Source organism: Hibiscus syriacus, unplaced genomic scaffold, assembly GCF_006381635.1.
Source record: "Hibiscus syriacus cultivar Baekdansim isolate YM2019G1 unplaced genomic scaffold, ASM638163v2 tig00002840_pilon, whole genome shotgun sequence".
In the NCBI taxonomy this organism is placed as follows: Eukaryota; Viridiplantae; Streptophyta; class Magnoliopsida; order Malvales; family Malvaceae; genus Hibiscus; species Hibiscus syriacus.
The window spans coordinates 5,737,396-5,750,358 of NW_024061947.1; the positions used below are offsets into that span (position 1 = coordinate 5,737,396).

Here is a 12,963-nt window from a genome sequence, read left to right on the forward strand (position 1 = left end):
TTTAAAGATTAAATATTTATTATATTATGTAATATTATTATTTGTTTTATTTTTTAAATATAAATTATCAAAATAAAATAAAATAAAATAAATAAAATAAATAACATTAATAATTAAAATGAATATCTTAACTATTAAGTGATGAAAAAGAAATTTCATAATAGCTGGACGACTAAATAATCAGTTTACCCAAAGCAAAATCCTTTTAAAAAATTTCGACCTATTTCCAACTCTTCACATATCCCCGCCGCCATATAAGCTCCTCGCCTGTTTTTCTTATCCCTCTGCCTATCCTTCAGGTTTCCGACAGACCACGAAATTAAATAAGGTGAATTTTAAAACCCTAAACTTTTCTTGAAGATTCTACTTAGTCATTAGGTTTTTGAGTTACTTGTCTCTTCATCTGCATCACTCTCTTGCATTTGATTCTCTGTTTTTGAACCTGCTGCAAAGCCACCGCTATTTGAACCCTGATCATTATATCCTATTGAATTCTTTTATTTGATGTAAAAATCATGCATATTCAACAGCTTTTCCGGTTTAAACTGGAATATGAGTATGAAAAACGAGTGAGTGAACTTAATCAAGCGTTGATTTCAAAATTAAAAGTATACTTGGTCAAAGCAAATTTTGAATTGTTTTCGAGATTCTCACTATCTGGACTTTGACTCAGCTGAATGAATTTAAATTCAATTACTTCATTTTCGGTTCTGAAAATATCAATAAAAGTTGTTCCACTTAAGAGTTTATTGTCTTAATCTAATGTAGTGTTATCTTGTTATGCTGCTTCTTATTTAAAGGTTAGGCCAAAAAAAATATTTTGATTCGATAAGATGGTACGACCATATGCTATAAAAGGGAAGAAACGGAAGAATAGAGAAGAGAAACATGATAAAGAAGAAGAAGTAGAAGAGAGAGACCCTGCAAAGCTAGCTTCTATTGAAAAGCCAACAAAGGAATTTGAAGGTGAAGAGGAGGAAGAAGGCAAAGCTGGAACAGATGAACTTGTGGGAATCCCAATTGCGCCCAGTGATAAAAAGGCTAACAAAAATGGGGTCATTTTTGTTCTTGAGAAGGCTTCCTTGGAAGTTGCTAAAGTTGGAAAGGTATATGCTAGCATAGTATATGTAACTTGTGCTTAACATTTCTGTTATCATTCACAAGTATGAACTTCTGTTTGTATGTATGAAGTTAGTATAGTAGTTTTCTACTGCAATTTATCTTATTGGGTGTAAATTTTTACAGAGTTTCCAACTCTTGAACTCGGATGATCATGCAAATTTCTTGAGGAAAAATAACAAGAATCCTGCTGATTACAGGCCTGACATAGCACATCAAGTTTTTTTCCTTTCCTTTCCTTTCTTTTTTGCTATTTATTTCTGTATGTTTCTTCTGTTAAAATTGTGACGAACTAATTGGTACTGCATTCTCGATGCACTGAGAAAAGGCCTGGTTTTAATCTTAAAGGAGAATTTAACTCATTTAATTAACTGCTAATTGTGTTGTTTCCCTACAGGCTCTTCTCTCGATTTTAGATAGCCCGGTTTAAAGGAGAATTTAACTCATTTAATTAACTGCTAATTGTGTTGTTTCCCTACAGGTTCTTCTCTCGATTTTAGATAGCCCGGTCAATAAGGCTGGCAGATTGCAAGCTGTGTATGTTAGAACCGAGAAAGGTGTACTTTTTGAAGTTAAACCTCATGTTCGAATTCCAAGAACATATAAACGGTTCTCTGGTATCATGTGTAAGTTATCATGCTGAGATTATGCCTCTTCTGCTGCGTTTTAAAACTTTTACCAGGCTATTTTTATTGACCTATTCAACAATCATGCAGTGCAGCTGCTACAAAAACTAAACATAACTGCCGTTGGCAAGCGTGAAAAACTTTTAAGAGTGATAAAGAATCCTGTAACCAATTATTTTCCTGTGAACTCACGCAAAATAGGTGGGTTGACTGCGGTTGTTGTTTAGGTGAATACAAATTTGTTTTATTTTTCCAGAATTCATGTTGTTTTTCTTGCACATCAGGTTTCTCATTTAGCTCAGAAAAGTTGGTTAAAATGAGTAAATACGTGGATGCTGTTGGTGATGATGTGAATCTTGTCTTTGTGGTAAGTCCTGTGTGACATACAATTCTGCTATCTCCTCTTTACATAACTCTCTCTGCTTATCCCATCTCTGTGCATTTCTCAGGTGGGTGCATTGGCCCATGGGAAAATAGAGCCAGACTATATAGATGACTACATATCGAGTAAGTTCCTCATTTTTTGTGTATGTATGTATGTTAGATTTTGTTTTGAAAATTTCTGAGCATTTTGATCCACGAGCCCATGGATCGGATAAGAACCATTGAATCATGCAGAAATCCAGAGGGAGTAAGCCAAGGTGATAGGATAGATAAAAGCAATTAATAGTGCTTACATATAAGCCTGGAGTGTAAAAATAAGTGGATGTTTCCAATGCATGGTAGATCCTTTTTACATGAATATTTCTGGAGTTTGTGATTTGTACTTTGCTCATCCTACCTATTTATTCAGTTTTTTTTTTTGTAAATATTTGTGTTCAATATATATCTTGATTCTCGATATAGGTATAGGTATATAAATCCTTCATACATGTAATAGTTTAAGAATTTTTTTGAGCATGTTAATCTTGCAAACATACTCGATTCTTTTATCCCTAGTTCGAGCTTTATAACCATATTTAAGGCTGTCACATTTTATCATGCTTAAGGGCGAAAGACCTACATCACTGCCTTGTATGGGTTTTATTTGTCCTTTTTTTTCTCTTGCAGTTTCTGGTTATCCACTAAGTGCTGCAATGTGCATTGCAAGGATTACTGAAGCTCTGGCAGATAAGTGGAATATATTGTAATCTGTGTTGCAATGACGTTCATTTTTGGGATAGATATAAGCTATGTACGTTTATTTTATGTTACAAATACTCTATCTTTTGGCTGCATTTTATCCATCAGTAGCAATGGTGACCTTAAACATGTAAGTTTATTAGGTTAATCGAGATAAGTCGTTTATTAGGTTTATATGTTTATTTTGCAAGTTTTATCTGTTTTTAGTGGTTCGGTTATTAGTTTTAGATGCTTAAATCAAATAAATCGATTAATAAATAAACCCTTACATTGATATTTAACCTACACTTAAAATATCCGATCCCAATTTTCATTTTTACCAACTAACTTAAAATAAAAAGTTAAATAATTAACTATAAATAGGAGTTGGATTAGTTGATAGAGTTATAGAAGAAAAAATGCACTTGTGGGAAGAATATTTCAAGCAATTTTCGGAAGATCATCTTTGGTCTAACTACTCTTTAGATGATTTGGATTCAAGCTCATCTTCATATGAGGAGTGGATGAAAGAATCAATAAAGTGTATTCTTGATCAACATAAGGAGTTGAAGAGGGAGGAGGAGGAGGAGAAGAAGAATGGAGAGTTAGCAAGCCGACACAACAAACGAGTCATCGAAAGGTATGAGAATAAGAGAAATAATGTAAAAATTGAGAGGAAAAGATGTTTATTTTGTTGAGAAAATGTTCTAAATAAATGTATGATTTTGACTTTAGTTAAACGTTATAGTTTACAATTATATATGGAAGGTAAAAAACTGAAAAATTATCATTGATATTTGTAAAATCGGTACAAACATGATTACAAAGGATTTATTGGCCTGCTCTATATCTTGGGAGATATGTACAACGCTTCCTATTGTGACCTTTACCTCTGCAGTAGCCACATATCTTCTGCAAACTTTGCTCTCTTTGAGGGTCATCCATATTAGTATGAATTTAAGTAGATTCAAGACTACCCATTAACTTCTTGTGTAATTGTGAATTGGGTAGCCATTCTTCAGAGACAGTAAGTGGCCAAAATGCATCATTTTGGAGGTACTTGAACTCACAACTATATATGTTGCGTATACTTTGCAAACTATAACAATCATCAATGTAAATGTATGAGTCTACATTCACATGCATACATGCAGCAATTGCGTGAGTGCATGGGTATATGGAGGCTTGAAATCAACCACAATCACATCATATTCTATTTAAATTACCAATATAGGTGATAGAAGCCTCATCCTCATGTAGTCAAACAAGTGCTTGGACAACATAATCAGATTCCAATCTGGCAAAATTATGAATATGCATTGATGTTGCATGATGTTGATTTTTTTTTCATTGCTTTCTCCAAATCTGGAGCCCAAGTTCTACCTTCTTTGAATTATGTCTCCCGAACAATACTTGCCACGAGAAGATGTCTGGACCCTTTTAATATTGAATTGATACACTCGACAAGATTGATTGTCATATGACCGTAATGTCGACTTTGGTCGTCATATGACTGTGCCCATCTTTCCTAAGGTATCTTAGCTGTAAAGTTAAGCAGCTCTTCTCCATACTTTCTCAAATTTTCCAGTCATGCATGAAAGCTCGGTTGCAGTAATGCATAGCTAGGAAAAATAGTTATGTGTAAGTATAATATTTTTAAACGAAGAACAAGACCAAAAAATGAAAGGTGAAACGAATAAGTCACTCATGTTGATAATTTCTTTCTTTATCTTATTCTTAAATCTCGTTATAGCATTTTAAGTAATATGGCGTATGCAATACGCAGGGAATGCATGAGGAGGTGACCTCCTACTTCCCGATCTGTCAATCATGACCAACAACCCAGGCAAACGGTTTGAGATCATAAAAACCTCATCTTGGGTGACAACATGGGAGCGCAAGTTTGACAGAAAGAAATTCCACGTTTCCTCGAACACATTTTTTACAATGGCGAAGACAATGGGGAAGATGTTTCTGTCACTATCTTGTGCAACAACTACCATAAGGATCGATTTGTATAAGTCGTACAGAAAAGTGCCATCCACTTGAACCATCTGTTTGCAGTAACGGAAGCCTTCAATTTTTGACTTGAAAACCTATAATAAGCCTCTGAAAACTCTCTTCCCAGGGATAACTTGTCCATCAAATTTGGTTGCAGAATGAGTGTATGAGCGAACAATGGTCCCGAGATGAAATATTTTATCACGTGCAACAGATGGGGCAATTCATTATACACCTGATCCCAATCACTATAGAGTATTGTCATAGCTTTCTGTTTAGCCATTTAGGACTTATAATAAGATGAAATATAACCAAATGTATTTTGTATTGATGCCATGATCATTGTTATCGGGATCCTCAGATTTTTCTCGACTAGTAGCTTCATGTAAGCACATAAAACATCGAAGTCTAAGTGTTTGTGGTCTTGAGTATAAGAGCTTAACGTGCAACTGTGTTAGTTGTGAAACCTTGTGACTTCTCATAACATCTTTTGTTGTAGGTATGATACATGTATCCTCCATTTACAGCCGACATTGTTGTTAATACATCTGAAAAATATGTCTTCTGGTTAGACTCCACAACGGTGAATTCTATATGAGCTTTTATACAAACTCCTTCACAACCAGTTGCGAATCATTCTTACTCCCAAACAACGACCCAACTCCAAGCTCCTTTGATTTTTCATCTGAGGTCCCCCAATGGGTTGTGCATATATTGGGCATATCAGGAATCTTAAGATTCCTCATGGCATCATAGTTTATCTCATGCATTGCAACTGTATGACGGTATTGAGGCATCTAGGGGTACGAATTTGCTGCTTGTATGGTCGTTGGTGGATGTGCCCAAACTGGACGAGAATTTTGCATTGATTGGCCACGAGAAATGGCTATCTCCCAAACATTACCCTCTATGTCAAAGGTTGAAGTAGCCTCGACGATATTAGATTCATCAATTATTGGGGTGTTATCGCTCATCGTAAGTGAAACAAAAGTTTCATCGTCTTCGCTAAAATCAGCAAGAATTTCATCGAATCGCCCAACGAGGTTATCTACATCTTCTTATGGTTATGCTTCAGTGATCACTGGTGCAACTGTTAAGGAAGTAGGAACATTCGTAGTTTCAACAATAATCTCAATCATATGATTATCGAAAGATTGATGAAGACCAACCATAACAACTACATCGTCATCATCTTCGAGCACAATTGCTCTATATTTCAGCGGAGTCTCTGAAACGATGTGTCGATATCTCAAACTTGAAATAGAAGCTCTGATTTTGTTTTCGATTTTTATCTTCATTTACCCATAAGTTACATTCTCCATGAACATCATGTTCACGGGACTCTGTGACATAAATTGAACACCATCTTCAGCTTCAACAACTTGGCCATTTGGGTGGACAACTGCAAAAAACGTGTCTGCCATAGCATCAGAGAGAAATTGATTTTTGCTTATTCAAAACAATTGCAGCAAAATAACAAGACTTGTGAAGATTCATCAGAAGTGGGCCAATTTAAAACAAATATGACCCCCCATTAATTATCATCCAACAACTCTAGTGAAATGTTATCTCAATCTTCAATCTTTCAGCTACTTTTCAGAGGCCATTTATTGCAGCAACAATGCACCGTTTCAATTACTTTTCAGAGGTCATTTAATGCAGAATTCAAGCAACTATTAAGAAAACGGGTGAAAATAGTGTTGCATTATCATCTTCTGCAACTTCTTAGTGATATGTCAACTCAAATCAAAAAAACTTTTCAATGTTGAATTGCCACTTCAAATCAAAAAACGTGTATTTTAACCAAGCCAAATTATTCATTGCTTCAGTTACTTTTTTGTTCTCAATTAATTCACTGTTTCAGCTATTTTTCATAGGTCATTTATTGTAACAATAATGCATCGTTTTAGTTACTTTGCAGAGGCCATTTAATGGAGAATTCAAGCAACTATTCAGAAAACGGGTGAAAATGGTGATGCATTTTCATCTTCTGCAACTTCTCAGTGATATATCAACTCAAATAAAAAAAAATTCAGTGTTGAATTATCAATTCAAATCACAAAAAACGTGTATTTTAACGAGGCCAAATTATTCAATGTTTCAACTACTTTTCGATGCTCAATTAATGCACCATTTCAGATACTTTTCGGAGGTCATTTATTGCAGCAATAATGCACTGTTTCAACTACTTTTAAAGGTCATTTAATGTAGAATTCAAGCAACTATTTAGAAAATGGGTGAAATAATGGTGCATTAACATTCTTCAGCAACTATTAATATTTGTGAGTTGAAAGCCATTTAACTTTAATATTGAAGCAAAAAAATATAACACCTTCAATCTTTCACTTCCAAAGCTTGAGATTTTTTCAAACATGTAAACTCTTTGTGCAACTGTTTTTTACGATTGCAAATCTACAACCATGTGTTTCCCAAAAAATATCCAACTACACGAGTTAAAGTCTTCTATAAAAACAAGAGTTCTACTCGGAAGTAGAAGAAGAATATCTTCCATATATTATAAATTTCCAGTATCATGCACGAGGTTTCATCTAAGCGATGATGTAAACCTTGTTGCATGATTGAGACATATTTCTATCACTCTTTGTTTAATGTTTATTTGTTTGTAGAGTTCGATGATCTCGACTTTGCTCTTACCATTGAGGATGTTGCTTCCAACTAGAATATCCCACCAACTCATACAAATGACTAGGAAAAAAACATAGATGACGGGGACCCATAAGCATGGTTCTAATTCGTACATGAACAACAACAAAAAGAATGAGGAATTGAAAAACTTAATCTTACTTTTGACGAGTCTATTGATTACGAAGATTAAAACTTCTTAATCAATGTTGCTATGTTAATGATTTTATTTAATATTTATGGTATTCTTAAGATTAGTTATATTTATGTCCTCGTGTTAATGTATTAAATTTGTATTTTTTCTTTTCAACATAGTCTACCACATTTTGGACAGCAAGAAAAATACTAGTGGAATTCGCCACCTTGTTCCACATTTTTTTTTTGAAAAAATAAATTCACTTAATAATCTTGAAAAAAAATAATTTTGTAATGAAACTCATCACCTAAAGAAAATTTTAAAATACTGAGTCCGGAATAAAAAATTTATATCTCATGGAACTCCTCACATCGTGATAACGAGTTCACCCTACGCTGTAGAAAATACCGTAGATCTAAAAAATAATTTCTGGGATGCCTAATTGAGCCAAATAATCAGCCCGCTAGGAAAAAACAAAGATTACAGTATGATTTGAAGCCCAAAGTCAATCGTATAGAAAGTTTCAAATTATGATTTTTTTTTAGAACCTAGTCTATCATTTCAAATCTCTTTACTTTTAAAAAAATGTGTGTTTTTAATCCTTTAATCAGTTTTTTTTTTGGGGCTCTTGCACACATTACTTTTTTTTTGTATAATTACACAAAAATCTTATCATTTTATTTTTAAAAATGGACAAATTTTGTCCAAATTCTACCAAAGATGTCAAAATATGTCACCTTAAAAAATTTAATATATTTGATGAAGACAATAAAAGTAGTTTTGGAACTAAAAATATATATTTTAAAAGATACAAAAGTATAAACTATGTTGATAGTTCCTTATGTTTTCAGTATGATCGACTTTGGTCATCGAAAAAAATTTAAGGGAACATGGTCACTAACACCATTGGTCCGTCCGATTTAAGTCACTAACGTTATTGGTCCGTCCGATTTCAATCCTTAATGTTATTTATCCATTCGATTTTAGTCCCTCAGACATTTTAGTGACTTTAATAAAAGGGACTTAAAATGAAAGGGTTAAACAAAATTAATAGCATGGAGACTTAAACCGGACGGACCAATAACGTAAAGTACCATTTTTCCTTAATTTTTTCGGTAACCAAAGTCGGTCAGACCGATAACAAAAGAGACTATAGACATAGTTTAACCTTTTTAAAATTAATTATTAAGATAAAAATTTATTGAAATAGCATCTATTTATATTGTTGAGTAATTTAAACCCTAATACTTTAAACCTTCAATTGCCTTCAGTCACCTCCACGGTCGTATCCACCGTTTCCATCACCGAAGCCGAAAGCTCTTGATCTTCCAGTCTCACGATCAATAACGATCTTCATTCGACCATTTCCAAGGTGCTGAAAGCTTCTTCGAGGGCCCGGTCGTCAGTGGCCCATGCGAGCCCTCCAACGAAGCACCGGAGCTCAACATCAACGGCGGCCATGAGAGAAAATATTCAAAGAAAACTGTAAGGGTCAGATATTTTGGTGAGGTAGCTGTGAATATATTTAATTTTTTAACAGTTTTAATTTTATATTTTCAAATTTTAAATTAAAAAATAAGCTCAAAACTTCCGAAAATAATCAAATTTATTTTTTTTTTTAAATTGAGTGCCTTGAGCCTTTTTTCTATCGATTTTAATGCTATTAATACTTCAATATATCGATTTTATTACACTTGAAAATTAAAAACAGATTGCATTGGGGAACTCATTTCTATAGTGCTGTGGAGTCTCGACTCTCTCATTTATTTTTGCAAATCAACATTGAATAAATAGGTCAGTCGAACTTCCTTCTTTTCTTTCATCTTTTCCCCTTAGCGAAGGGGCGAAAGAGAACCGACTCGGTATTGCATACTAACCCAACTACGTCTGCATCCTAAAATTATACCCAAAAGAATTATATGTTAGTTTTTCCAATTCCCCTTTTATTTGTATTGTTAGTTCTAGTTTTATCAATATTTATTCTAGAACATATACATTGTTTTCTTTTGATTCCTTCCTTTGTATTGTAAAAGGTTCCGAATACACATAATAGAGCTTGATCCTTCCTCTGTAACTTCTGGAGGGTGGCTTGAAGATACGTCATTAGTAGAGAAGTATACAATTTCTGAAGATGAATACATCAAACGTTCCGGTAAGTCAGTTACCTGCAAAAACTGATTCTGCAATGTTGTAGACTTGAAATTGTTTTCCTCTACTTTTGTTTCATTTTAAATTAACATTTATTTATTTGCAGTGGTTTGAACTTTTTTTGTTGTTTCGGGTACATTTAGGAAATTCAAGGAACAGATGGCATCTCAAAATCCATCTGCATTTAAGAATAAAGTAAGTGCCTTATTTGATATATTCAAGTCTCTGTGTGAGTTGCTAGCCTTAAGATGCCCCTAACAGTAGCAACTAATCTTATATGCAAGTAGGCACTAGCAAGGTTTTGTGCTGCTTATTACGAAGTGCAATCATATATTTATTGCTTCTATTTCTTTCTTGGTATGCTTGATGAATTCATTTACGGATGTCAGACGACTACATGGAAGACCTCTGTGGAAATATCACGGTTGGTGTGAATTATTATTTTTCACTTCTTCGGCTGCACTTGGCATTTTCTTCAGAATAGTAAAATACATTTTTGAATTCTCATGTTCTCCATTTCCGGTATGTGTTTTTTTTTATGAAGAAAAGGTAGCAAGGTAATACATTTATCATTTATTGATTTATTCCCTTTGGACATTGATAGTCCCAGAAGGAATTATTCTGTATCTCCTCACTCTTGAGTCTTGACAATGGTTTCATAGTGATGCGAAAAAATTAATAAAAAAAAAATCAGTAGTAGCTAAAATTTTCTAGTTTCATCATCTTTACAGATCAGAGATTCGTCAGTTTCATTTGTGCTTTCTTTTTAAAGTGCCAAATAACGAGGACTAAAACCTGTAGTTTTTGTTGTAGATTCTTAAGGGAAGCTAGTAATGAAGGACTTAGACTGATTGATAGAGTCCTTTATTAATGTGACAAATAAATGTCAATTAATTCGGTGTTTCATGCTTAATGCTTACCTATAACTGAATGTAGTTTTATTATATCACTCCTAGAATATGTTTTTTTCAGACTATTTTCTGGTGTTAAGGATGTCCTTGGTACTTTTCCCCTGTTTCTCAACATATCGAATATCTCCTGGGCTATTTTGCATCTTGCTTCAACTTATGTGCCATAGATTTTCTTCTCATTGTTTCAAATCAGGTAGGACAGATGTGAAGTTGACCCAGGGGAGAAAAGAGGGGTTATCAAATATGTGGGTCGGGCAGAAGCACTGGGACCAGGATTTTGGATTGGAGTTCAATACGACGAACCGCTAGGAAAACATGATGGCATGCATGTAAACTCTATATTCTTATTGTCCTAATGTTGTCACTTTATATATATGTGATAGAAACTCATATAAGGATAGATATATTTTTTGTCAATTATGTCATTTTAAAAGTGTGGTATCTAATTTATTCAAGTTGAAGGTTATTTATGTTCCTTTTTTTAACACAGATGCATTAAATTGGTTATCGTTGTTGGATGCACATTAAATATTATATCTTATTTGAAGGCATTTTTATCTAAATGAATGGAAATTATTTTTAGTGGTGGTGGACAAACAAGGATAGGAAATGAGAACATTTTGGATTCAGTTTATATTTTTTTCATAGTTGCATACAAAGTACGAAGGATCTATATTTCAGTTCCTCATTCACAAGACTGTTATTGCTTGGTGTAGCATTCCTTGTTGCCCTTAACATTATGACTTATTGCCTATATATGTCATGTTGACATTCATTTTGTCAGCTGCCTGATATTTTTTGTTCATGCTTGAACCAGACATTGTGGAATTCTGAGTCATTTTAGTGCTTTATTTGTTTGAATGTGTTACAAAATCTGTTTGTCATACTGCAGGGTGAAAGGAACTCGGTATTTTCAATTCCCTTCACTTTGTGGTGCAATGGTTAGGCCTGACAAAGTAAAGGTTTGTATGCAAATATGACAAGTGATTTAAGCATTCTGGGGATTCTTTGTTGCATTTTCAAGTTCAAATAGTTTTAGGTTGGTATTCCTTTTATAGAGCATTACCCTCCAACGAATTAATAAATTGCAAGAGCTTTCCTTTAAAGCTAACCCTGGACAAGCTTCTTACCCACTAGCATCTTACCTTTTTCCTTTTTCTACATGTGGATCTTAATTGCAAGAGCTTGTAATGCAGATATATTCATGATGGAGTTGCCCATGCTTTAAGAAAGAATGTTAGCTACTTAACCTTCTAACATTGTTTGTTTCATCATGTGTTTCCTTCTAATTATTATTTATAGCATAATTAAAATAGCAAAGAAAATTATTCTCGACTGCTAATTGATTTATGGTAGTGGATAGGACTTAGGAAGGGATAAGAATTTTAAAAAATGGGATAAATGTTGAAGTCATTAGTTCTTTGCATATTATACATTAGGGACCTAATCAGTAATTCTTTTTTTCCGTTGAAAGATGTGGATCTAAATCTTACCCTAGTGCTGCTGTGCCTTTTTTGCCAATCTATGAAGTGACCAACGATAAGTGAAAATTAGTGAGTTCTCTTCATTTGCGTTCAAAAGATTTGTGTAAGACTTCTCTGTTAAATCATCTATCTCTGATGGACTCAGTTTTTGTCTAATTCTTCTTGTTCATTATATGTAAGATTTTGCATATATGTTTAACAGGCAGCTTAATTGATTTTCACATCTAAAGTTCAAGAGTTGTATTCTATCAGTAAAACATTTGAGGTCTCCTGTCCTTTATCTGTGTTTTGGCTCCTATTGATTTGAAACTTAGAATGGCACTTCCATTTTCAGGTTGGCGACTATCCTGAACGAGATCCCTTTGAGGAGGATGAGATATAATGTGGTTGTGAAAGGGTACCGCTACATTTCTGTTTCCAAGCAATTTCAATAACATTACAGGCTGACAATGCTACATTTGTATTTGATGTTATTGTAACATATATGGTATGAGAATGATGAGTGGGAGTGTTTGAAAGATGATAAACTTTAAGCATGAAATGCTGGTATTCTTCTTTTTGTTCTTGCTGCTTGACTTTTGTTGCAGGAAAAGAACGAAAGAGATCCCAGAACAGGGACAGAGATGATACCTGAGCAGTACTCAACACTCTTTTCGTTCCATTTTCCCTGTGTGGTTGCTTAAAAGTGCAAATTGATTGAGTTCTGTTGAAGTTTATGGAATATTGCAAACTATGTTTTCCTTAAGCGATCCACTCTTTTAAGACGGTCAAAACCAGGTATGCAAAAACTTGCT

General features: G+C 33.8%; 2 protein-coding genes across 3 annotated transcripts; both read left to right on the plus strand.

The window, feature by feature from the left end:
* Window positions 1-247: 247 nt before the first annotated feature.
* On the plus strand, window positions 248-2,937 carry LOC120155541 (ribosomal RNA small subunit methyltransferase nep-1-like). Of its 2 annotated transcripts, none has more exons than XM_039167084.1 (8): window positions 248-328; window positions 801-1,106; window positions 1,246-1,338; window positions 1,601-1,745; window positions 1,836-1,946; window positions 2,030-2,112; window positions 2,195-2,252; window positions 2,796-2,937. In XM_039167084.1, exons 2-8 carry the CDS (start codon window positions 834-836, stop codon window positions 2,873-2,875), a joined length of 843 nt encoding a protein of 280 aa, XP_039023015.1. In that variant the 5' UTR covers window positions 248-328; window positions 801-833; the 3' UTR covers window positions 2,876-2,937. The 2 variants fall into 2 exon arrangements, with proteins under 2 accessions (XP_039023015.1, XP_039023009.1); XM_039167078.1 differs by having other exon boundaries at window positions 271-333; window positions 807-1,106.
* Window positions 2,938-3,265: 328 nt separating this feature from the next.
* On the plus strand, window positions 3,266-12,696 carry LOC120152026 (tubulin-folding cofactor B-like). Its single transcript, XM_039164329.1, has 7 exons — window positions 3,266-3,486; window positions 9,660-9,778; window positions 9,908-9,969; window positions 10,157-10,204; window positions 10,883-11,010; window positions 11,578-11,647; window positions 12,504-12,696. The coding sequence occupies exons 1-7, from the start codon at window positions 3,266-3,268 to the stop codon at window positions 12,549-12,551; spliced, it is 696 nt and encodes a 231-aa protein (XP_039020260.1). The 3' UTR covers window positions 12,552-12,696.
* The last annotated feature ends 267 nt before the right edge of the window (window positions 12,697-12,963 follow it).

Excerpts from the sequence above, each read along its gene's own strand:
- LOC120155541 (XM_039167084.1), top strand. The coding sequence starts at position 834 with ATGGTACGACCATATGCTATAAAAGGGAAGAAACGGAAGAATAGAGAA. Across the intron at positions 1,947-2,029 it reads TGTGAACTCACGCAAAATAG|GTTTCTCATTTAGCTCAGAA; the intron begins GTGGGTTGACTG and ends CTTGCACATCAG. Across the intron at positions 2,253-2,795 it reads TATAGATGACTACATATCGA|TTTCTGGTTATCCACTAAGT; the intron begins GTAAGTTCCTCA and ends TTTCTCTTGCAG.
- LOC120152026 (XM_039164329.1), top strand. The coding sequence starts at position 3,266 with ATGCACTTGTGGGAAGAATATTTCAAGCAATTTTCGGAAGATCATCTT. Across the intron at positions 3,487-9,659 it reads AACAAACGAGTCATCGAAAG|GTTCCGAATACACATAATAG; the intron begins GTATGAGAATAA and ends GTATTGTAAAAG. Across the intron at positions 11,648-12,503 it reads TTAGGCCTGACAAAGTAAAG|GTTGGCGACTATCCTGAACG; the intron begins GTTTGTATGCAA and ends TTCCATTTTCAG.